Source organism: Stegastes partitus, unplaced genomic scaffold (assembly GCF_000690725.1).
Source record: "Stegastes partitus isolate 25-593 unplaced genomic scaffold, Stegastes_partitus-1.0.2 Scaffold649, whole genome shotgun sequence".
Taxonomy (NCBI): Eukaryota; Metazoa; Chordata; class Actinopteri; family Pomacentridae; genus Stegastes; species Stegastes partitus.
In genome coordinates, this window is record NW_007578380.1 from 297,773 (window position 1) to 323,087 (window position 25,315).

At 40.4% G+C, this 25,315-nt stretch overlaps 1 protein-coding gene across 3 annotated transcripts in view; it reads left to right on the forward strand.

Annotated features, from left to right (window-relative positions):
* The window catches only part of LOC103363285 (glutamate receptor 4), a 174,177-nt gene that overhangs the window by 115,427 nt on the left and 33,435 nt on the right, over positions 1-25,315 (forward strand). For 2 of the 3 annotated variants that reach the window (XM_008289968.1, XM_008289969.1), the window contains exons 7-9: positions 4,117-4,284; positions 7,310-7,414; positions 12,575-12,685. In XM_008289968.1, coding sequence (XP_008288190.1) covers positions 4,117-4,284; positions 7,310-7,414; positions 12,575-12,685 — 384 coding nt within the window. Of the gene's footprint in view, positions 1-4,116; positions 4,285-7,309; positions 7,415-12,574; positions 12,686-15,151; positions 15,185-25,315 lie in introns of those variants that run through there. The other variant, XM_008289970.1, reaches the window with a different exon arrangement.

Here is a 25,315-nt window from a genome sequence, read left to right on the forward strand (position 1 = left end):
ATTGTCTCAGAGATGCTACAGACTCTTTAAAACATTTACGTGTCACTAGGAGGAGGAGCCCTTCTGAAAACCCCCTGATGGTGGATTCAGAGATGTTACAAAATCAAATATATGAAGCGACAAACATGAAGATCATATGAATTTACTCCTATCATACCAACAACAAAAAAAAAAAAACATCTGTGCTCAGAGGCTAACTCGTTGATCCCACATGTGAGATTTCGAGCGAGTATCGAATTGATTTTCAGTCTGAAGTGAAATTAAGTGAAACCAACAGGCACCTAGAGGGGAGGAAACGTATCTAAAACTGGTGCCGTGGATTTCAACAACAGTGTGCAGTAAATTACATTCTGTTTGTAGGTAATGGACTGAAACATGCAAAAGCCTTTTAATAACCCCTCTGGGGCAGTTAAAACAGCAAAAATAAAGCAACGGTGAATATAATTAAACATTCGGCATATGAAATGAAAAGAATTGGAAAGAACAGCAACAAAATCCACTGAGACAAACACCAAAACTGGGTTAAAATTGGTATCTATGGTTAAACACATCCACGCGGGGAACAGGCATCATCGTCAGCAGCCTGCTCAGCTTCGTCCACCACTGTCACATGCAGCGATGTGACAGACTGACCCACTTTGAATTCTTTTCAGCTACACAGATTGCAAATGGCACTGGGGCAAGAAGGCATCACGCCATGGTGGTTAGCAACCTCCTCCCTCAAGCCAAATCTGTGTGTCCAACAAAGATTTCTATTTTAAAAACCAGATGCAGTGGAGTGGAAGTGGTGTGAGTCAAGCAGATTGTGTAGTGTGTGTGTGTGTGTGGGTGTGTGTGTGTGTGATGGATCGGGCTTCAAATTAAAAGTTTACACCACGGGGCGATATCACATGACATGATGTGTATGTGTTTGTGCTATCTCCCCGTGTGTGTTTATCCCCCACTCCGTTTCTTGATAAATTGCTCTCTCTCCTGGAAATCCACTCAGCCTAAATTACTCTGCTCCCCACTAAGTTGTCCACAGTCTGAGTCACAGTCAGCCCTTCTTTCTGCTAATATATTAACACTACGGCGAGTTTGGCCTTCTTCTGGCCCGTTTACTCACTTTACTAAGACAAATGTGGCGTCTGGTATTTAAAAGTTCCAGGAATCAGCAGGTAGTGAACGAATAAGAGCTTCTTGTGCTACGTATTATGGCAAGCTTTGACGTGAAGATCCAGGAGCTATCAGACCTTGTTTACGCATCATTTTAACACACAGGGCTCCAAGTGGTGCAGTCAAAAAGTTCTGATGCTGTTTCATTGAGTGAGCAGTAACGGTTAGGATTTCGAGTGATGTTGCGTTTTCAACATCTGGACCTGTGTTGCATGCTTTTGTGGCTATTGGTACTTGTATATTTGTAATTGTTTCATTTTACTTAAACTGGAGTAGAGAAGAAAACATCATATTTTGTGAAAGGTCTTGTCAAATATCATTGCTGGTGACTAGTGGTGGGTCTGCGGCTACAATCAAGAGAAGAAACAGCACTTTTTTCTCAGTTTTAAGTCGCACTGGGAGCATGCTTGATGTTTTTTGCAACATTCCATTGGTGGTGCATCAGAAATCAGTCCCTCAGGGTAGGAAAGTTAATGTGGAGTTCTACTGTAACATCTGGAGGCATTTGAAAGGGAACATATGGCACAAATGACCTAAACTGTGTCACGATGGCATGTGGACAATGCACCGGCAACAACATGATGATTCTGCGTGGGCTGTAACAACACAATCGTCGTTCTCCATCCACTTTACTTGCCAGATTTGGTTCCCTGAGCCTTCTCCTTCATCCCTAAAATGAAATTTGAGTTGAAGGGTTGCCATTTTGACACAGTTTAGGAGAGTTTAGTGCCCAGCAGAGATGGTGTTTGGCATGTCTGCATACCCAGACATCCAGGCTGTTTTAGAGGCGTCACAGGAGCACTGGGAGCAGTGTATCACTGCACAAGGAGACAGCTTTAACAAAGATGGTGGCCACATTTAAATCAGGCACAGGTTTTGGTTTTTCTATCTACAGTCCCAGAACTTTGTGATCGCACCTCATATTTTAACTTGTGACAAGCACAAAGTGATCAGTCTTGGGTGCACTGGCTTTGTTTGAATCTCCAAGTGCTATTTTGTGTCATGTAGGCTGAAGTTCAACATATGTCATGTGGTGTGGTGAATATTGAAGCAATCTTATCCTAAAGCAGCTGTGTGAAACATGACAAACGCCTCAACAAATGGACAAGACTTTTGAATGGTGTGGAGCGGTGCAACTTCATGTTCAAGTACAGTTATATGATCAAATGCAACAAAATACATCTGCCCCAGCTCTTCAAGCCCTTGCAGAAACATATAAATGAAAATAAATGCAACATGTTTTTATGTAAAGTGCTTACTGTTCAGTAATCTAAACGCCTGGGGGTAAGAACTCTTTGAGGCAGCTGGTCTCAGCTCTGATGCTCTGTAGTTTTTGTTTTCCTGAGGGATGAAATGAGAACCAACCCCGTGCTCGGTGGCCAGTGTCCTCCATAATACTTCAGGCTTTCCTTCTTCAGCAGGAAGTGTAAATGGTTTTCATATGTGGGAGCACAGCTACTATGATTTTCACAGCCAAGTTTTCTGTCCTTGTTCGGTCACGTTGCCAAAGCAAGAATCTGACATTTCAACAAAGACGTCATTGATGGTGCTGAAATGTTTTGGACTTCCACAATTATCGCCTTAGTTTCTTCAACATTAAACACCTCCCTTGGTAGAAATCAAGTTTCTTACCTTATTAACATGTCCATATTGAGTTTTTTTTTTTTTTTTTTTTTTGTTTTTGCTGACTCTTTGTGCTTTGCAATGTACATTTTACTGACTACAACTACTGACACATAAACCACATCCATCAGTTGGGAACATGAACATATTTGCCCAGTCATAACAGAGCAACTTCAAATGTCGGATTCATTTCTAAACCAAGATTGAGTGTCCAGCCCCAGATTTCAACCCCTGCAGACTTCTAGATTACCGATTTGTTCTGCAATTCAAATAGTCTAGCTATCTGCGAACCACACAGATAGTTTATGTGAAGCTGCTAAATGGAAAAGGAAAAACCCGTTCAAGGCAGCATTCGTAGTGAAGATGAAGATGTGACAGAGCTGATAGCAGTGAAGCTCCTGACTGTTAGTGAGTTTACCCCGCACCTTAATTCTTTGTCTGTGTGCGTGATACTGTGGGCAGCTTGTCAGGGAGTAACAGAGGGATAGAGTGCAGCGTAGAGAGCCATAATGTCACAGTGAGCAGTGGGCTAATGAATAGGATTCACCCCCGGCCGGAGGCAAAGTTAATGAACTCCTGCTAGCCGGGATAATTAATGCCAGACTGCTACCCGGCTGGACAAAACACTCGCCTTTTCCCTTTCTTTTCCGCCCGGCTTGCTCTCCATCTCGCTGCCTTTTCGTCATTCACTCAATTAGTTTTGTGCTGAGCCGGAGGTGAGTTTTAGGGAAATGTATGGCTCACGAGGGAGAGAGTGATTTTTGTGGACCCAAATAATCAGATTCAACACAGAGTCTTCAGGTCAAAGATAGATTAGGGGAAATTGGGAGGCTCATCCTGTGGGGAATGTGCTCCTCTCCTCCCTCCCCTCTCCTCCTTTCCATTTCCAGAAAATAATGAGCAGAGTAAAACTGCTGCCTCTCTGTAACTGCTCGGCCCTGCAGAAACTCGACGTGCTCACAGAGGCAGCCGTGTGCAGATTGTTTTTAAAAAGATCTGACCAGCAAATATTGCAGAACATTTTGCCTGTCCGGCTAAATCAGCATTTAATTAGCTTCATACCTTTTTTCCCGGCAAGTGTCCCCCGGAGCTGCAGACACCCAGAACAGTCAGAACAGCCGGGTGGCCTCAGGTAGCCCACGCTGCCATTCACCAATCATACAATCTGTCCCTGCTGGCTCTTATTTCATTTTAATAAATCTAATAGAGCAGAGTTTAACCGGGATTCCAGCTGCAGAGCTTTAAAGTGGATGTAGAGTTTTTCTCTCTTTTTTTAAGGTGCAGATAATCCAGCTGTGGGCACAAAATGTAACATCTGCATCTTGTCCTGTCCCACAGTATACCTCGGCGCTGACTTACGACGGGGTGATGGTAATGGCCGAGGCCTTCAGGAACCTGCGCAGGCAGAAGGTGGACATTTCCAGACGGGGGAACGCTGGCGACTGCCTTGCCAACCCCGCCGCCCCGTGGAACCAGGGCATCGACATGGAGAGAACCCTCAAACAGGTGAGAGCAACAAGATCATGTCAAGTCAAACGGGATTTATAGTTAAAATATGCAGGTTTAATAATTCGAGCAAAAATACTAGTTTTTACATATAGAAGCAAAAATTACTCTGAAGGCACAGAAAGCTTTGAACGGGAGCTTTAAAGCCAAAGGGTTTACAAATGAATTAAAATGAGGTAATCTATCATTGACTTGCAAAGGTTTCACTTGTACATTTAATCCTCTGAACTCCATCAGTTTCAGTTTTTTTGTTTCCGTCACATTTTTACTTGCTGTGGCCTCATTTTTAACTACAATATAAAATCCTGCACCTTTTTGGAAACATCACAACCATAGCTAGAAGAAAAGAGAACTTAAAAATGTCCTTTGTGCAGCAAGGGAAAGTTATATTGCTATAAATCATATGGAAAAAACAAAAAGAAAATTACATTTCTTTGATTGTTTATTTTACAAAAATTGAATAAAACCCAAGAATCAACATGTACAACATTTTCCCACATACCAGTGGGTGTTACTGATACTGGAAAATAAACAGTGACTTTTTTAGTTTTGATATTATATTTACTACTTACATTTTTAATTTGCCTCTGTGCTTGTGTCCTCTCTGCTCTGGGTAAACACAGCCTGCAGTTCAATCAAAAAGAATCTTGACAGTTATGCTGAGGAGTGCAGAAATTTTCGTTTTTTACAGAATACGGTTCGTCCAAATGGTCTATTTTTGGTGGATTTTTAAATGACACATGTACAGTGAAGTGATTTTACTGAAATATCCCAATTTTATGTTGAGATTTGGGTGTGTTTTCTGACTGAACAGTACTTTACAGATGATTAGTTCTGATAAATGGTATAATTTTGGTGATTTTTTTAAAAAACAACATGCCTTTTATAATCTCACTAGGAGTTTTGGGGGTTCAGAGGGTTGAGAGGGTATATTTTCCAAATAAAATACTCAAAAGTAAATGTGTTTTGAATCAACAGGGATCATATTAATTGAGAAAAGTTTATCTGTAAAAGTGTACATATTTGAAAGCAATACATAATGATTGAGAGCCCTACTACATTATATTCCATTATATTTAGGGTCCGAGCACCCAAAAAGGTGTGAAGACCCCATTGGAACTGCTCTGGTTTTTATTATCATTAGTGACAATGAAACGCGTTTTTGAGGTCCTTAACGTACTCGCACACACACATAACTTAGCACACACATCAGACCCGGTGAAAAATTGTATAATTAGGGGGAAACACACACACCTCAAGAGAAAAATGGCTTAACAGCACCACCTACAAAATTACTAAAAATGGGCCCCCAAACACACTTTCATGTACAGCCACGAAACTCAGCACACACGTAACAACTCGTGACATACAAGTCTCAAGAACACATACCCGAAATGCAACAGGAAGTCGGCCATTTTGGAAAAATCGTCCATTTTTGGTCATTTTCAAAATCTATCTCCTCCTGGGGAGTACGTTGTAGACATTTCAAATCTGGCCAGCACAAACTACACGATGTGGTGATTAAAAGTTATTAAAATGAGCCGCAAAAGTCTGACGGCGTGGAAATGGGGGCCCGTGTAATTTCTATCAATGGCCATTTTGCCCATTTTCGCGGTGTTTCCAACATTCAGCAGAGTCCCGTCGGAAGGCCGTTTCACCTACAGCTACAAGATTCGGTGGGCATGTCTAGCAGGTCAGGACACACAAAGAAGTCAATCAGAGCCATGTCCTAAACCTAACAGGAAGTCCGCCATTTTGAAAAAAAACACGGTCAGAATTTTGCGATTTTCGCTCATTTTTGGCCATTTTTGGCCATTTCCAAAATCTATCTCCTCCTAGGGTGAGCGTTGTACACACCTGAAATCTGTCAAGCACAAACTACAAGACGTGGTGATTAAACGGTATTAAAACACTTCACAAAAGTCTGACAGCGTCAAAATGGCGGCCTGTAGAATTTCGCCAAAACGCCATAAAACGCAATTAAATGGGATGTGCTGTGTAACCAGCCTGTGAGTGCTCCCATCGACCTGAAACTTTACACGCGTGCTCCGAGTCTCAGCCAGAGCGCGTTACCAGTACGCCACGTCATGCCACACACGCCACCACGGCTCGCCACGAAACAGGAAGTGGCTCGTAACTAGGCCGCATGTGCTTCGATCTGCCCCAAACTTGACACGACGGATCAGAGTCCCACCAGGAGCACGTTAGCACCACAATATGAAGTGCGCAAAGGTGGACAATCATACTGTGAGGACCCGTCCAATGTTGCTTGCGGCTTTAATTTGAATTGTTGTACCAGCATAAACTGATGGAGAAAACTAACAAATTTGGTGCATAAAAAAATCACAAGATTGCAGGAAATTTAGTGTAATTTCCTGGACAATGTTTCCCCGAAATGTTCAGACAAAACGTGCACACATGGACGTATGTCATAGGCTTTGCTTCATAGTTCAGTGCTGGATTTTTTTTATCCGTAGCACCACCACAATACTGGATGTATCAAACAAGATTTAATCATAATTCCTGTGTTTCATTCACTAATACAGGGCAGAGGCTGGTTGGGAACAGAAGGTTTCCAGCGGAGACGTGTTTGTTTGGATGTGTTATTGAAAAAGCGAAGATAACCGGGATACTTTTCAACTCGCTTCATGTTGTATTCACTCTGATCTTCACAATCGTAGCCTCGACATGTAGTTACACTTTTGAAGAGGCGCTTAGGTGCAGCGCAACCCCTCAGAGCACGCACGAGTATAGTTGAAGCTCCGCTCTCTGAAAGCATATCTCCCAAAATATTGAACTATTCAGCTAATGCCCTCAGACCAGTTAGAAGTGCATTTCAGCCACGTGACGCTCGGCGAGCTCAATGGAGGGAGCAAAACAATCGTTCATTGCATCCGTCTGTTATATAAAAGCCCTTGAATACTTACTGTAAACACTCTTGTTTTTTAGACTGAATGAATGAAAACTATTTGCATGTCCTTGCTGGCTACATCATGTCATGTTGTGTTTGTATTTCTGTGTGCAGGTCCGGCTGCAGGGATTAACAGGTAATGTCCAGTTTGACCACTATGGCCGCAGGGTCAACTACACTATGGACGTGTTTGAACTGAAGAATAATGGACCCAGACGGGTAAAACATCACACCACACTGCTTTCATTTGTGTTGTAGATGAATGTTTGTCTAAGTGAAGTCATTAGTACTGTGTGTTTTAGCTAGGACTGTGTAGACTCTGTGGTTTCAGCTACACAATATAGGGTTTCTGAGAGAATAAAGAGATGTGCACATAAGTGGGGGGGAAGAAATTATGCAAAATTGAATGATCTTATTGGGAGAATAAGACTTCACAATTCGTAAGAAGAACGGTTGGAAAATATCTTAAAGAGCCTATATTTTCCTTTTTTCCCTTTTCTTTAATGTGTTATAGAGCGGATTTTTCTGCACACAAAAGGTGCAACTTACTAAGTTCACGCCAAATGCTACTCCCTAACTGCCTGAAACCCCTCATTTAAAGTCCAGACTTTTCTTCTGTTACTCATCACCAGGTAACATATTTGCATATGACTTTCCTGGTGCCTAGTTTGGCCTCAAACAAAGAATGAGCAGCTTCCGTTGCAAGCTGCATCCTAATAAATCTCTTGTTAAGGTATGTAGCTAATATTACCTTGCTAACGACGGGCCAGCTGACCAATCAGAGCAGACTGGGCCTTTCAGGAAGGGCATCTTTAAGAGACTGAAATGGAGCATTTCAGAGAGTTTTTACAGGTGCTATAGCAATGTACAGCATTAGAGCTGCAACTAAACAACTGTTTTCATTGTTGAGTAATCTACTGATTACTAGTTGTTTGGTCTATAAAATGTAATAACACGGTGAAAAGTGTTGATCAGTGTTTCCCAAAGCCCAAGATGACAACTGTCTTGTTTTGTCCACAACTCAAAGATATTCAGTTTATTGTCATAGTGGAGAAAAGAAAATAGAAAATATTCAATATTAAGAAGCTGGAATCATAGAATTATCATGTTTTTTTTCTGAAAAATTGCTCAAACTTTCTAATTTCTTAAGCATTGTTGGTGATCAAAAGAATAATTGCCAAGTAATAGATTAGCTGATAAACCATTGCAGCTCTCTACAGTATGAAAATAGCAATGTGTATTTTGAACATTGAACTTTAACAGTGCATAATTATGGGTCCTTTAAACTGGAAACATCCCTGTTGGCTCAGAGTGCATTTTTAGCTGCAGTCTGGTCAGGACTCTTGGATTTCATGAAGATAATGGATTATTATGCAGTGAAGCTAAACATTAGACTGAAAGTAAACATTTGATTTAAGATAAGACAGTTTTAGAGTGTCTTGAGTACATGCATGGTCCTGTTAATTCTATCATTTTTGTAGGAATTGTAGGTATTCTACACTTTTAACCAAGCCGTCAATTGATGGTTTTTCACAGTAGAGCCAAACATAGACTGTATATAAAAGATGGATGTAGCGACATCACCCATTGCTTTTTAGAAACTGGTCTGAAGACTTGAACTTGGAATTTATCTGTTGCCATATTGGCTTTTTGAAACCATACATAACAGATGAGGGGACAGTGCGATGTGACAGCACAGTAGCAACCTTCCAATCACAAGGTAGTCCCACCTGACAACATACACCCTTTTATTTTCTATGAAGCTTTTTAATAGGGCCATAATTTACAAAATAAACACCATGCTGTATTGAAGAAGACTTGAAACATGTGATTGGCACCATAAACTCATCAGAAATATGGTCACTGAGGTAACAGATCAAGTGTAAAGTGAGGACTTTTTTTTTTTTTTAGACTTCTGTTGTTTTTGCAACCAGACGTGTCGCCCCCTGCTGGCTAGTTGAAGGAATGCAGATTTAAATCCATTTTTCAGACCGAGTGGCTACATCCATCTTTCATGCACATTCTCTGGTATAACCTTGTTTAGCATTCTCATTTCTACTGGTTGCTGTTTCTCACAATGCTGGCCAGAGCTGACAGATGTCTATTAAAGATGCACTGAGGCTTAAATAAGTCACCTCTAAACAGTAGCTTTACTGGTTTCCAAAAAGCTGCTTTATTTCCAAACACCAAAAAAGTCTCGTTATGAGCTAATATGACATTGTGGAAACTTGGGTGCACATCCTTGATTGCTTGTACAAAGAGAAACCTGCCTATATTTCCTTACATGTTTAAAGATGTGAGCAGACTGCTGTCATGTGAGGTATCCAGGAGGCGGTTGGCACGATGCAATATGTAGTGCGCCATTTTATGTTATAATAAGTAGGTTGTAAAAAAAAAAAAAGCTTCAGCCTCTGCCAGCATCTCTGCTTCTGGTATGAGAGGATGGATGTCTGTGGATGAAATTCGGGGGAAAATGGGAAAAATAGAGTGAGTGAGAGAGAGAGAGAGAGAGAGAGAGAGAGAGAGAGCACTTGTGAGAGTGATGGGGAGAGGATGAAATGAAATAGAAAGCAATCAAGGTGGAGGGGAGGAGGAGGAGGAGGCCGAGAGAGGTTCCCATCAATCTTCTGCTGCTTTGGCCTGTCGTCCTACAGCACAGCGAGGGTCCTGTCAGGACACGCTCGGTGTTACTGTGTGTTAGTGTGTGTTTCAGTGTGTGTCAGTGTGTGTTACTGTGTTTGCGGGTCACAGCTTCTCTCCTACATTTTTCCACGTCCCTCACAGCACACACAGGAGAAATCAGCCAATTGCGGCTCTCCATCCCCAGCCGCTGACTTATAGCTGCTCTCAAAGCTATAAGATCAATACATCAGTTTGGCACAATATTGCATTTTTATTTTTATTTTTAACTGCCACTCAGCGCCATGCAGCTCCTCTTCTTCAGTCGCCAGATGCTCCTATTGTGACCACAACATAACAGTTTGTGTCAGTTCCAGTCGGTCACTTCGACCCCGAAGGATTTCTGGATGATGATGTCGGCTGAAATAGCTTTTGGACAAAAAGAAGCATCACAACATTGATCCTGAAACAGGCATCTTGCATGAGGGAGTTTAATCCGAAGGCCGGGCATTAATTCAGTGTCACCACTTGCTGTCTTTAAGTGGCCTCGCAGCGTGATGTGATGATACTTTAATGTGCATGTGACAGAGTCTTTTCTCTGGGTGCCTCTGAAGAGGTTTTAGCCGAAATCACAAGCGCCAAACAAGAATTATTGAGTATAATAACAGCAATTCGTTTTTTTTCAAAACAACTTTATTAATTTACTCAAGCATTACAGACATTTTTTTTCCTCAAATGCTCAGAAATAAGTGGAAAATCTGCTGATATCTGCCGAATAAGGCTACACAGACGAATTGCTTTCACTGCACATTCTCACTGTCATACATACTCACCTCTCAAAGCTCAGCTCTGGACCACTAGAAACCACTGTATGAGATGTACAGTACAAATGGACTAAATTTATTAAAAACTGTAAAATAATTTTCGAACATAAGCAGAGAACTGGAGTTTTTTCCAAAGCTGCTTGTGGGAACGCCATTCATTGATGAAGACGATGCGATTGAACGTTCTGCACACAGTTATTAATAAACTTTAATTAGGCTATCATGAAAAATGCTATTCAAAAAACAAAAGCAGTTCCAGAAAAGAAAAATTAGAAAACATAGGTTGCAATGTTGAGGAACAACTGTTTGCCAAAATATTAGGATGGATTTTTCCATGAAATAGCATTTTCTCCTGAAGTAACATGTTGTATGTTATATGTAATTATAACTTTATTCTCACCAATATTAGAACTTAGAAGTACCCAACCTTAGGAATCTCAAATAAAAGTCAGTTTTCAAGCTTTTTCTTAACTTTCAACCACTGATACACCTCCTTTGATATTAAAACAGGTGTTTTTACAAGAGAAAAGACAGAAAAGAAAACAGAACCTCCAACAAACTACTAAGTGAAGCTTTGATTTAAGATTCTGCCAGATCTTACCTATACCTTAATTCTGGAGAAAAATAAATAGATTTTACCCATAATCCTTGAAGTTAGGTTGGGAAACAACAGTTTATTAAAACTCTAAGGATCTAGCATGTTAATTTTCAACCACCTTGTACCAACTTTTAAATAACAGAATAAAATGCGCTTCATATTTCCCATAGCGTTAATCACACGCAGAGCGTCCATCGTCTCACGCTGCACTAATCTGATGACTATATGACTGCACTAATCTGATTCTTAAACAAGACGGATGCTACATGTACAAGTTCTCATGCTGGATTAGTGGAGATCAGATGTCATTAATTCCAAAGCAGGTGAAAATGATGAAGAGTGTGTCCCCTTTAAAGCTGTTAGATCCACAATAGATTCATGGGATTTTTCCAAACTGATGAAAAACGCACTGCTGTTAAATCCCAAAGTGGGAACTACATACATGACAGCCCACTCATACATAAAATATTTAATGAAAATTTCATTATTTCAATAGCAATTTTTTTTTTTAAATTTTTTCCGCAATGAAAAATTAAATTAAGATTTTTTCTTTTGGTTTTAATGAAGACTATGATGAAACATGTCGCTTTTTTCAGCCATTTCTCTCCAAAATAAATCATTTTGGCTGCTCATAATCATATAGCTGCATGATCACTGTTGGACTTTTTTTCAAATCATGAAAACTAAATTTGCATCAAAGTTCGTATAGACAGGTCTCGCCACTTTATAATGCTCCCAGGTGGTTATTTCAAGCTAACAAGGCCAAGTCTTTATCTAAATGACTAGTTAGAGAGACATAGCTGTAATTTCAATGGTCACCAGGACATAAAAACTGCATGTATAGAATCACTGGTTGCACTTGAATAAAAATGCTTTAAAAGTTTTACCAAAATAAGGTTTAAAAGAGTGTGTTGCCCTGATGATTTCACAACATCGTGCTTGCTTCAATGCATGTTTGTGTAGGCACTGACCACTCTACAGCAGATCTTCTTTTTCTTTTTGGCCAAAGAATTCCACAGATTTCAATTCAGGATTCTTTAAGTGGCGAGTCTCTCCCTTATCAGTCTGTCTAAAACCAAGCTTCTCATTTTCTTTCTCATGAAAGTGAGAAGCTTGTTCACAATCTGTTGTCTGAGGACACTTGGATACACGAAAGATTTGGCTTTCCTCCATGTTGTTACGTCCAATTCTCTTCATGCAAAACATCCCTGTTGTTCTCATGTGGCATCGCACAAACAAGAAAGTTCCACCAAAATAATGGCACATAACTTGTGTATTTGGCATAATGTGGCATATTTGTGCAAACGAGTTGCATCTCATACTTTGTTTTCTCTGCAGATCGGCTACTGGAACGACGCAGACAAACTGGTGCTGATCCAGGACTCTCCACTGCTTCCAAATGACACTTCTGGCATGGAGAACCGCACTGTTGTAGTTACTACCATCATGGTAAGAGACCGGCATGTACTCGCCAACACACACACACACACTTATACACACACACACACGCATGCAGAAATACTCTTTGCAATTTGTACTGCCATAAGATGTTAGTACACACATGGACAAAATAGTTGGTACCCCTCGGTTAATGAAAGAAAAACCCGCAATGGTCACAGAAATAACTTGAATCTGACAAAAGTAATAATAAATAAAAATTCTAAAAAATCAGACATTGCTTTTGAACCGTGGTTCAACAGAATTATTTTAAAAAATAAACTCATGAAACAGGCCTGGACAAAATGATGGTACCCCTAGAAAAGACTGAAAATCAATCAAGGTGGGTCCTCTAATTAGCATCACAGGTGTCTACAAACTTATAATCAGTCAGTCAGACTATTTATAGGATGACAGGTAGTCACTGGGCTGTTTGGTGACATGGTGTGTATCACACTAAACATGGACCAGAAGAAGCAAAGGAGTGAGTTGTCTCAGGAGATGAGAAAGAAAATTATAGACAAGCATGTTAAAGGTAAAGGCTATAAGACCATCTCCAAGCAGCTTAATGTTCCTGTGACTACAGCTGCACATATTATTCAGAAATGTAAGATCCATGGGACTGTAGCCAACCTCCCTGGACGTGGCCGCAGGAGGAACATTGATGACAAATGGAAGAGACGGATAATATGAATGGTAACAAACGAGCCCAGAACAACCTCTAAAGACATTAAAGGTGAACTCCAAGGTCAAGGTCCATCAGTGTCAGATCGCACCATCCGTCGTTGTTTGAGCCACAGTGGACTTCATGGGAGACAACCAAGGAGGACACCATTGTTGAAAACAAATCGTAAAAAAGCCAGACTGAAATTTGCCAAACTGCATGTTGACAAGCCACAAAGCTTCTGGGAGAATTTCCTATGGACAGACAAGACAAAACTGGAACTTTTTGGCAAGGCACATCAGCTCTATGTTCACAGATGCAAAAATGAAGCATATCAAGAAAAGGACACTGTCCCTACTGTGGAACATGGAGGAGGTTCTGTTATGTTCTGGGGCTGCTTTGCTGCATCTGGCACAGGGTGTCTTGAATTTGTGCAGGGTACAATGAAATCTCAAGACTATCAAGGTATTCTAGAGAGAAATGTGTTGCCCAGTGTCAGAAAGCTTGGTCTCAGTCGCACTTCATGGGTCTTGCAACAGGATAATGACCCAAAACACACACAGCCAAAAACACCCAAGAATGGCTAAGAGGCAAACATTGGACTATTCTGAAATGGCCTTCTATGAGCCCTGATCTAAATCCTACTGAACATCTGTGGAAGGAGCTGAAACATGCTGTCTGGAGAAGACACCCTTCAAACCTCGAACAACTGGAGCAGTCTGCTCATGAGGAGTGGACCAGAATACCTGCTGAGAGGTGGACAAGTCTCATTGACAGTTACAGAAATCGTTTGATTGCAGTGATTGCCTCAAAAGGTTGTGCAACAAAATATTAAGTTAAGGGTACCATCAATTGTGTCCAGGCCTGTTTCATGAGTTTATTTTTTTAAATAATTCTGTTAAACAACAGTTCAAAAGCAATGTCTGATTTTCATGACTTCATTTTCATTGAATTTTTATTTATTCTTACTTTTGTCAGATTCAAGTTATTTCTGTGACCATTGTGGGTTTTTCTTTCATTAACCGAGGGGTACCAACTATTTTGTCCACATGTGTATGTAGTGCCTCTACAGACCACATTGAGGCAGGTTTAGTGACACCACATGAAACATCCAACCTGTAACATCAAAAAACCTCTGACCAACCTAAAAATAATGGTGGTCAGCTGCACTGTTACACTTCACATTTCCCTTGCAAACTGCTTCTGTATTTTTCTTTTTCTCTTAGGCAATTTGGAAGTTATTTTTTCTAGTTTTTGAACTGTCAAAACACCTTTAGTTGCAAAAGGTTTCGAATGAAGTTGCAAATTCCAGCACAAAAGCCACAACTTAACACTTTTACTACCCTCAGAGGCTCTTATTTTCTATGCTGGGACTGACCATAGTTCAGGGATAACATGCTTTGTTACGATTTCAGTTAAGAAACTCTTACAGAAATGATTAGAAAGGATTTATTTTTATCACCCCAATAGAAAACTTCAATAAAACATCATACAAGTCCAGAGCTAACTGCTGTCACTTAGATTGCCTTTTATTGCACCAATAAAGCAGCCAAACAGTTCCGCAGCCGGCCGCCGTTGCCGCAGCTTTTCTTCCTATTGCACAGATTAGACTTTGCAAAAACAAGCACAGAATCAAAGCATTTCACACATTGAATGGCCTTTGCATGGCATGTGAATCTCTGGCTGTAGCAGTGAGTCTGAGCTGTCTAGATTGAAGCAGCCAGATGTTGAGCGTACATGTAGCAGCTGAGTGGAGGATGGAGGAAAGTGGGAATGGAGAGTCTCAGCTCAGCACAAATCCTCCCTCTTTTCAGCCCCTGATGAGGAACCCCATTTTAAGAAACTGATCCCCCCCCAGTTGGACGCGAGCAGGATATGAAAGCCCCTTAATGGGAGAGTGATGGACACAACAGCCTGAGCCAAAATGAAGCCCTAAAGACACTGGGCGAGAGGAGAGACACGGCAGCTCTGTTAATGGACGCCCTGTTCAGAAAAATCTGAACAAGAAATGGAGCCACTCAGAGCAGTAATGGAGCCCCTCAAGAGGAAAATGAAATGCAAATGGAGGGGAAAAAAGACAGTCTTTTTCTGAGGATGGACACCCATTGAGGCCCTAACAGCACAGTGTCTGTTTACGAGCATAAACAAGCCTCCCGCTACACCTGTGTGTGTGTGTCTTACATTGTCATGCCCGGTGTGTTTGTGTGGCTGATCACAGCTTGAAACTCATCCAGGTTTGAAATTGTGATTTTTTTGAATTTTTTTATTTTTCATTTTTTGCAAAGATCTATAGAGCCTGAACCCTGAAGTTGACGCAGTACCAGATTATGAATATACATAATGTCCAACTGAATTCCTGTTTGCTCTAAATCTGTCACTTTCTCCGACTACCTGCTCTGCCGTACAGTATATTACACACTCAGAGGGCTTCCTGTAAGCCTTAAAACAGCTTAGAAAGACTAATGCGCTCATAATCATCCCAGTTCATATCCATCACGCTTTTATGCAGCATGATATTATAGTTACTTTGTGATGCCTGCCTTTCATTCCCGCTTTTAATGTTTGTTCAGCGTGATCGTGAGAGTAATGTTTGTTTAGCATAAAGTTGATGAAGCGTCCCGGTGTTTTATTGCATCCAAGCTGCAATCTGTGTCTTAGGAGCAGTTTGACACGTTGGGGAAACAGTAGCCGAACCCCGGTTTCAGTGTTTGCGCACAGCAGCGACACCACTATTAATATTGTCGTATGATTGCAGATTTAAAGGCAGACTGTGGCTCTTTTCTGCAGCAGAAAGTTACCAAACTGTTCCCTGGAGCCTTTTTTAACTTGAACTTTAAAGAGTTTCTGTGTTAAAATAACAGCAGAAGGAGAAATGGCAAACATAGTTATCGATTTTCTTTCACATTTATGTGATTTATGAGATCTAAACTGAAGCACAGTCAGAGAATCTGGGACGCAGGTGGGACCAGGACAGTCTGTTCAGTCCACTTTGCAGTTCTTTTCCCCGTGAGCTTTATTTTCTCTCGTCTTGTTTCATCTTTTTAATTTTTTCTTGCACTGCTAAGCTGTATTCCCAGTTCTGCCAGATGCCAGACTTTTGGTCTGCTGTAGTTAACCTTGTTGTAATGTTAAGCTCTGAAACTCTAAACAAGACTCACACCACAGGACCTTAACCCTCTGAACCCCAACAGTTTCTGGGTGTTTTTTTCTGCTCCTGTCACATTTCTACTCACTGTGGACTCATTTTAACTACAATAGAAAGTCACGTACCTCTTTGGAAAAAGCACAACCATGGATATAAGTAGTGAGAACTCAAAAATGCCTTTTGCTTAGTCTAAGAAAAAAATATTGCCATAAATCATAAAAAGGAAAATATTGTGCGTATTTACTGCAGAAAAAATGTAGCAGAAACATGTGCAACATTTTTCCAAATATCCACAGATGTTACCATAGAGAGAAAAGATGCTGGCTGTACATGTTATAGATATTTTTGACGACTAATACGACTACTACATTTTTTATTTGTTTCCATACTTGTCTCTTCTTTGTCCTGTAAACACAGCCTGCAGTTCAACCAAGGGTAGCTGACAAATTCCTGAACTTCTGCCATGCAATTATTGATTGCTGCTGAGTCACTAATGGCTGAATGGTGACAGAGAGGAGCATATAATTAGTTTTTTGTTTTTACAAAATCTGGCAAATGGACACGGACCATTTTTGTGATTTTTAAAAACATATATTTCTAAAGTGATTTTTGATTAAATGTCATGATTTTGAGCCTGGATTTGGGTCATTTTACCAACAGAACAGCATGTCACAGATGAGCAATTCAAGGGCGACTGGAAAATAGAAAATGTGATGATTCCTCCAGTTTTTGCAGTTTGTGGCTCTGCTAAACGCTGCAATTTTGATGATTATTTAAAGATGCTTTTTAAACTCTCTGCTGAGTGTTGAGGTTCAGAGGGTTAAAATCCCAACAGATTCTGAACTGAGAAACTTCACAGACATTTTTCTCTTTCATCTCAGACACACTACAAGATTTGTAAATAATGTTGCATCAGGATATTTTTTTAAGATTACAGTGGCAGAGAGAGGAATCATGGAACAGAGCACCAGCGTATGGGGAAGCAGATGTAAATGAAATGGAGACTGTGGAGCAACAACTTGCTGTAATAATAGTTATCAGAGAGAGCAGGTGAAAGTTAACAAGTTATGTTCGTAATATCTGTAGCTAACGTCCCCTCAAAGGGTAGAATATGTAGCATCGCTTGGCAAAGCTAAATCTATCATAAACTCTAAGGTTATTATATTTATATGTTTGTAATGTGTCAGTGATCAGTTGCTTCTATGTTTGCTCATTTTTAGAGAAACTAAATGTTACGTGTTCCAAGTTGGGTTGAGTGCTGCTTCCAGTAACGTGAGATGTGTTTGTTTCATGCTCCATTGAGTGACTTCTCATTTCTGTTTGAGGAATCCAGTCTTAGAGCTTCTGATATGGTGAAGAAGGCAGCAGGTCCGTTTACATGGAGGCCTGTTCATCTGTAGGACGCTGTCTTGTCTTTAAAAAGCAGAACTCAGTGTTTCTCACATGGTGTGGAACTTCTGGAGCCTTAAGAACAAGTCGATGGGTGAAGAGTTTTGTGCTCTTTGTCATGCTATAAATAAGCTTTTCATTTCTTTGAGAGTGAGACGGATTTTTTTTTTTTGTCCCCATTGCAGTAGAATAAATTTATCAACGACCCAGCAAAGCTGAAGACCCAGCTGAACCCGACCCAAGGCGGGATGTTTTTGTTGTGTCTTCTCCACAGACAGCGTTGTATGTTTGCTTTGGGAAAGGCTTCCTCTCAAATGAAAAACAGCTCATCTGACAACAGCAGCAGACCAGCACAGAATGTGACATGACAACTCACCAGTACCAGATATATATATATATATATATAACTTTGACCAGCCGGTAAGCTGTCGGGTCAGCGGCAAACAATGATTTTTCTAACTGCATTATTGTGGCAGTGAAAACATCTTGACGAATCAGTTAGAATCCAGAAAGGGACTGAACCATTTGGATCTAATTTAGATTGTTTTCATTTCTTAAAGTCAGTTCGATATTTGCTGTGGAATAGATTTAAAACATGTGAGGGAGCATTTCAACATGAGATAACATCAAAAAAAGACAGAAGGAATTAAAAAAAAAAAAAACAATGACAAAGCAGATTAAAACCTGAGTCAGATGTGCCACATATCCTAAAATAGCAGCTTTTGCTATTTCTTACTAATTGCATTGTTTCAGATTCCAGTTTCAGGATTTGAAGTGGATTTATTGCTCAGCTCTAATCCAGAGCAGAACTTTGTGCAGGTATTGTTGTTCTCTTAAACTAGAGGAGCTGTGGAGAAGAGGTTTTTTTTTGTATCACAACAAGGTTATAATGTTCCCACAATGCGGTTGGCTCCCATGAATCACTATCCACTAATTGTCTTTAAAGATAACAGATCTGTGTGAGGCTGCAGCTGCCCGCAGGTTGATTTATCAACAGAAAAGCTCCCATGGACAAGGACAAATTTTGACTGTCTTTGTATTGGCAGGACGAGGCTGGGAGCTTTGATAAAGTGTGTCTTGGCTTTAAACTCTTCCATTGCTCTTTAAACCTGGCTCACTATCAATCTGCCGGAGGGCAAAGAACTGCAGCACGGATCCTGATATAATTATGTTTTTGTTTAGCCTTTTCTTCGAGGCATTCTGGGGGAGGAGGAAATGTTTGGATTTTGTTGACAGGAGCTACTGTGGTACCCGAAATGCCTCCTGATGACGCAAGTACAACAGACTGAGAACACACTGGGCCTTGTGCAAGAACAACTTGGACAGATTCATTCTGAAGTTGCATGTAAGAATTATTCAAGGGAACTTGTTGCATTAAGCAATTTTCTCCAGAGAGAATATTTTTAGGCATTAAAGGGAAAAAAAAACAAACAAAACAAAAGCACTAATACAATTGACTCAAAACACACAATGCCTTAATGGTCTTGGAGTTGAAGTCGTGATTTGCCAGTTTGATAGAAGGTTTCTCTTTGTCTAGATTTTATCCAGAAAGGAATAAAGTGGAACATTTTGATCTTTAAGTTTATAACATTTAGTTGCTACTGCTGTCCAGGTCCAAGTTCAACTTTTCTCTGGTCCATTGCTGCCTCCCCAAACTCATTTTTTGGCATCTAACTTTACGTCCAATCATTCTTTGTATCTATCACTGCCATCATGTGGCACTGACAGCTGTGACTATTCATTTTTACAGTTACAGCCGTAAAAATAGTGGGACAAAAAATACCACAGATGGCAAAATATGTCGTCGTTGCATCTGCTGAACTCCAACAGCTGGACCCCTTGGCTCAATTTTCATTGCAATATAAAGTCCTGCACCTCTATGGAAACACAACAACCATGGCTAGAAGGAGAGAGAACTGACAAATTTGCAGCACACCTAAGTTAGAATGCCATAAATCATCCAAACAAATAAACAAAAGTTTAATTTCTTAAGTTACTTTTGAAATATAAAAAATCTAAATTCAACATGTACAGAATTTCCAAGTGTTTCAAAAATGGTGACTCTACATACTGTAGGTATTTTACTATTTATGTTTCTTTTTTTTTCTGCTTTACGTTTTATCTTTTTGACACTACTGGGGACATAAACAGAAGGAAAGATGTTTCACCGTGCTGAATGTGTCTTCCAACACCTTGCTCCTCTTTATACCGTTTTTGAACCATGCTGTGTTCATTTTATTGATCAAGTATGTTGTATGTTCCTTTAGTCTTTTGAATTATTTTCCATACTTGTCTCCTACCTGCTTTGTGTAAATACAGCTTTTAGTTTGAAGGAAAATTCCTTGATTTAGTGTCATGTGACTGTCGGTCACCACTGAGTCGGTCGTAGCATTTAAGTTGTGCACAATTTTTTGGTTTTTTTTGCAGGATCTGTTGCAAAAGGTTTAAGTGAGACATGTAGGATTAAGGGATTTTGATTAAATTTTAAGCTTAGATTTGGGTAATTTTCCCAACAGATCCTCATGTCGCACATGATTAGGCTTTTTGTAAAGCTGAAAATCTGACAATTCTTTCTGTTTCTGCAGTTTCTTGATATAATTGTGTGATGGTGGTGATTTTTATTTAGGAGATAGCTTCCTTTAAAACCTTGTCGTTAGGTTTTAGGGTTCAGGTGGTTAAGCTCCAAATTGTTCTCTTTGTTCTTTGGGGACATTTTTGGTAATGAAAACTGCCCAGAACTGGAGCAGAGCAGGTCGCCGGGGCAATTAATTCTGCTTGTAATCAAATCATGGCATTACACAAATTTAAACAAACAGTTTATGCAGTTAGGAAGGTTTGTTAACCTCAAGTACAACTGGTGAAAATAAGTAGGAGAGGTTTAAAGAATACAAAAAACATTCTTGCATGATGGATGTTTGTGAATTTTATTTTATTTTTAAAGAGGAAACACAGCACTTACTTTGTACAAAATGTAATTTCTACAGCATTAGTGTTATTGCTTCCACCCACACAGTTTAGAGTTTAAATCTTATATTGTGCTTTAATTGCTGTATTGCTGGCTGTAAGAGGTCGAGGCTTTGCTGTGGCAGCGATGAGATTGATTGAAGCACTGTGGGGATCTGAAGCCCTCCACAAGGCCATGATGTCCCGCTGCAACAGCCGGTCGAGCGCCCTCAATGGGAGGAACAAAAAAAAAACAAAAAAAGAAAAGCACAGTGGACATTTGCAAAAAAAATGTTTTCTATGTGCGATTCAAATGTACTCATCTTTTCAATGTCATGCATTCAGTCAAATAAAAATTAGTGCCTCGAGTGGCTGCTGATGACTGAGACCCAGAAATGAGTCACTCACTGAGGACTATTAATGTGCGTTGGCTTTGTACAATGTTGTTTTTGTGGTCAAGCAGCACAATGATGCTTGTTACCGCTCACAATCAAACCGAATGTGCAGCAGATTGTTTATCTCATGTAGTGCACAAAAAAGACACAAAACCAAACGGGCTGATTTTACACACACAAAAACACAACTCCTGAGTGTGTTCATACGTGTGTGAGTGTGTGTATGGATTTGTAAGCCCGGTAATGTGTGTGTGTTTTAATGGCATGTGTAATTAGTCCTATTAGGAAGTGAGTGAAGCAGTGTGGGTGTGATTATTGAACAGCCTGTCAGCCTCGCTGGCCTTTGCGGTGAAGACCTCTGAAGCGCTGCTCTTTTCTCACGCCAGAAACACTGACTGCATCCTTTATCTCTGACGCTGCCTCCACTCCTCCAGCGCTGTCATATGCCTCGCTGTCATAAATCACGTGGATTAGGCTTCTTTTCCCCTCAGGTTTATAACTCCAGATCAATAATAGCCAAGATCAACCTGAGAATTAAGTCATCAATGGTTGGGAGTCATTAAATGCATATTGTGAATTAAATTTTGCAGCTTTTGAACAATTGGGGAACAGAAGAAATCACGTGTAGTGTTTTAGCCTCTTTTTTTTGTAATTTGTAGAAAAATTGGTGCAGCATGTTTTGTTCCTGGCTGCAAGGTGGCTCGGTGGTTAGCATCGTTGCCTCACAGCAAGAAGGTCACCAGTTTGCGCCCCGGTGAGGACACCTGGGATCTTTCTGTGTGGAATTAGCATGGTCTCCCCGTGCAGCGTGGGTTCTTTCTGGGTTCTCCGGCTTCTGCACACAAGGTCCAACAACATGCTGAGGTTAATTGGTGATTCTAAATTGTCCGTAGGTGTGAATGTGAGTGTGCTTGGTTGTCTGTCTCTAAATGTAGCCCTGCGATAGACTGGAGACCTCTTCAGGGTGTCCCCCGTCTTCGCCCTAAGTCCGCTGGCGTAGGCTCCAGCCCCCCCATGACCCTAGTGAGGATCAAGCGGTGTATAGCTAATTAATGGATGGATGGATGTTTTGTTCCTGGACCTGTGATTGTTGAGGGCCAGCAGCACACGATGACCTCTGCCACAGTGTTTATTCTCATTTTCACACTTGGAAGCACCACAGTTGTAACATTTCAAATCTACTCGTACCCTAGTTTGCGTGCAACATTTACATAGACTAGTTTCTATCAGAGGCAGCCTCCAAAAGCAGAAATAGACATGCCAACTGCAAAAGAGATAGTAGTTTTTGCACAAAACAAGAGGATGCAAGAAAATGCTCAATTTCCCGTGTTTTGTTTTTTAGATGCATTTTGACAAAGAGCAGAATTCCTGAGTATCTACACTGACACTCCCTGGACTTACACCTCTAATCATGGCAAGTGGAGGAGTCGGATGGCAATGAGTGCATGAAAGAGCATCAGGAGTTATACCCTGAAGACTTTTAAAAACAATATCTGTTAGAAAACTATCATAAACCCGGCTGGACTGGACATAAACTGCAGCTTTACCCTCCAGAGTCGATGCATCTGGCCAAAAATCCACTCTGATAATACTGACTCCTGGACGAGCCATAACAAACACAATGTTTCTGTGTCTGCGTCACAATAAAAGCCAACCTGTTTGTTGTTGTTGAAAGACTTTAAGGCTTGGTTTACACTGATATAGATATTTTGCAGAACCAGCATTTACCCCAGTGTTTTGGCCTCTTTCACATGCAAACGGAGGCTCCACTTGCTCTTGAATTCAGGGTGTTTGTACACTCCCTCTGCAAATGCGAAACAAAACAGTGCGATCCAAACAACAGTATTCCAGCGTGTCTTGTGCATGTTAGTACTCGTGCACAGGAACAGAGAGATAGTGGATAAAGGAAAGCGAGAGCTTAAAGGATGGTAAATGTACCAGCAGCTAACTAAATATCAGCTGTCGTGCTTCAGAATCCAACAGTAGTTAATGTTTGCATGAGAAGCAACTGGACACGGCTGTGATATAAATTTAGCTACTAAAACAAAAACTAGACACAAGAACAGTGATGCTCAACTATATTCATGCCTGTTGTCCTGGGAATCCTGTGTGTCCTACCCCACTGCTAACAATAAAAAAAAAATACTATATTAAGAGGCAATGACATGATGTAAATATAGTGACTTGTTAATGGCAAAAAAAACACCTAAAAACAATAAATAGCATCGACAAGGTGATTTATTTCCATAAAATCTTCAGGATCATAACCAAATCTGTATTTTAGGTGTAGGTATGCACACGTAGCATTAAACCTAAATGGTTTTGGTTTGTATTTTGCTTACTGTGTGTGTATTTCTAATAAATTTCATATTTAATACACTTTTCCCACCCTGTATCCATAGTACAAGGCAGGATATGTGCCGGTTATTCGCTGAGGCTGTTAACAAGACATGATGAAGCTGCAATATGTTGTCTGATTGTTTCTCTACACAACACAGACAGAAGACAAAAACGAGAGCGTTTGTAATGACTGCATTGTGTGAAACTGCAGGATGATGAATGCTTTATCGTAATTGTTAAAATGTTAATATTTGTGTAATGATTTTGTAATAAGCCTGACAAATGATTCAAATAATTCTCTTGTTATTTATGCATTATGGTGCATCATAACCCAGTTAAAATCATATCCCCTGAACCTATTATGTGCCAGACCGGTGAATCATAGAATAAGTCTGGTCAGGAATGTTGTGTTTTTTGTGGGACTGTTAAATTGTGGCGTCATTACGTTGTACAGTAGCGCCGCAAGCCTCAGCCGAGCATTTGCATTCCCCTCACCACCGGGGAGTCTGTGGTTTACCTTGCTTTGGCCGGGGGCAATGTCAAGCAAACACATCTCAAGAATAAATTGCTTCCATTCTCAATATGCAATATGCTGCCATCCATGACAAAAGTAATTTGTTTGGAAATATGAGCACAGAAACCATGCGAGGCCTACATTTAGATCACTTTCTGAGCAACGGCAAATCTAATGATGTATAAGTTACCGCCAGTCACAGTGCAGACTGATGTAGCCGCCCCCGATTACTGAAAGTGTTCACGTCGAGTCAGGCTTGTTTCAGGTATTAAGTCATGCGCTCTGACTGCAGCTCATTTCTTGCTTCCCGTCAGCCTCCTTTTCTGCTTAGTCATGCTTTCCTCTCTTCTCTGAGTCTCTGCGTATCATGTATCCACGTTAACACCTTGATGATTAGTTCTTGTTTTTTTGTTGCCTAAACTCCAGCACCAGCCTGTCAACATGCATCCCTTTCTGCTGCACGACACTAAATTATCTCCAAATCCTGACTCTGCGGCTAAACGATCTTCGGAAATAACTGCAGTTAGATTAGCGGTATAATTCTTAAATACAAAGTTCAGTTCAATATGCACTGTGTAACAGATTTAAAACATGAGACACATGGGAAACCATCTAAAGCGGGAGGAATTTGTAAAACCACTGACATGAGAGTGTACCCTTTAGGTCAGACACGCTGCAAAATGTATGAAGTTAAATAACAACACCAGCGCGTATACCTGGACTGTATAGTATATATTGATTGGTGGGAAACATGAGCAACTCCTGAAAGTTTCAGCCTGACACTGAAGCTTTAGTCTCATTTTTTTAATAGCCCCTCTTAGATATTCCAAATTGCAACCTTTGCTGATTTCAGTTTTGACTCACAATTGATTAACTCTTCAGCCCATAAGTCAATTTAAAGTCATCTCATTTAAAGCGGCAGTATGCACATTTTTTTTTTTTTGTTTTACTCTGACAGGATAGGGTAGCAGCTGCAAATAGAGAAGTTTAGAAGTCTGTTGCATTGTGGGAGAAGTTCTTTAACAAATGTCATTGCATGTTCATTTTTGCAGACAAACTTTAGTGACCACTTCTACAGCTCAGACAGACAAACTCTAGTCATCATCGCTGCAAAAGAAAATATCAGCTGAACGTACTTGCTTGGTGCAAAAAATGTAAGTGGGGCAGTTAACTACAGCTCCCAAGATGCACCTTGATATGAACGTTTTGTCGCTGAATTTAAAATTGTGCATGTATACCACTAATAGTGATG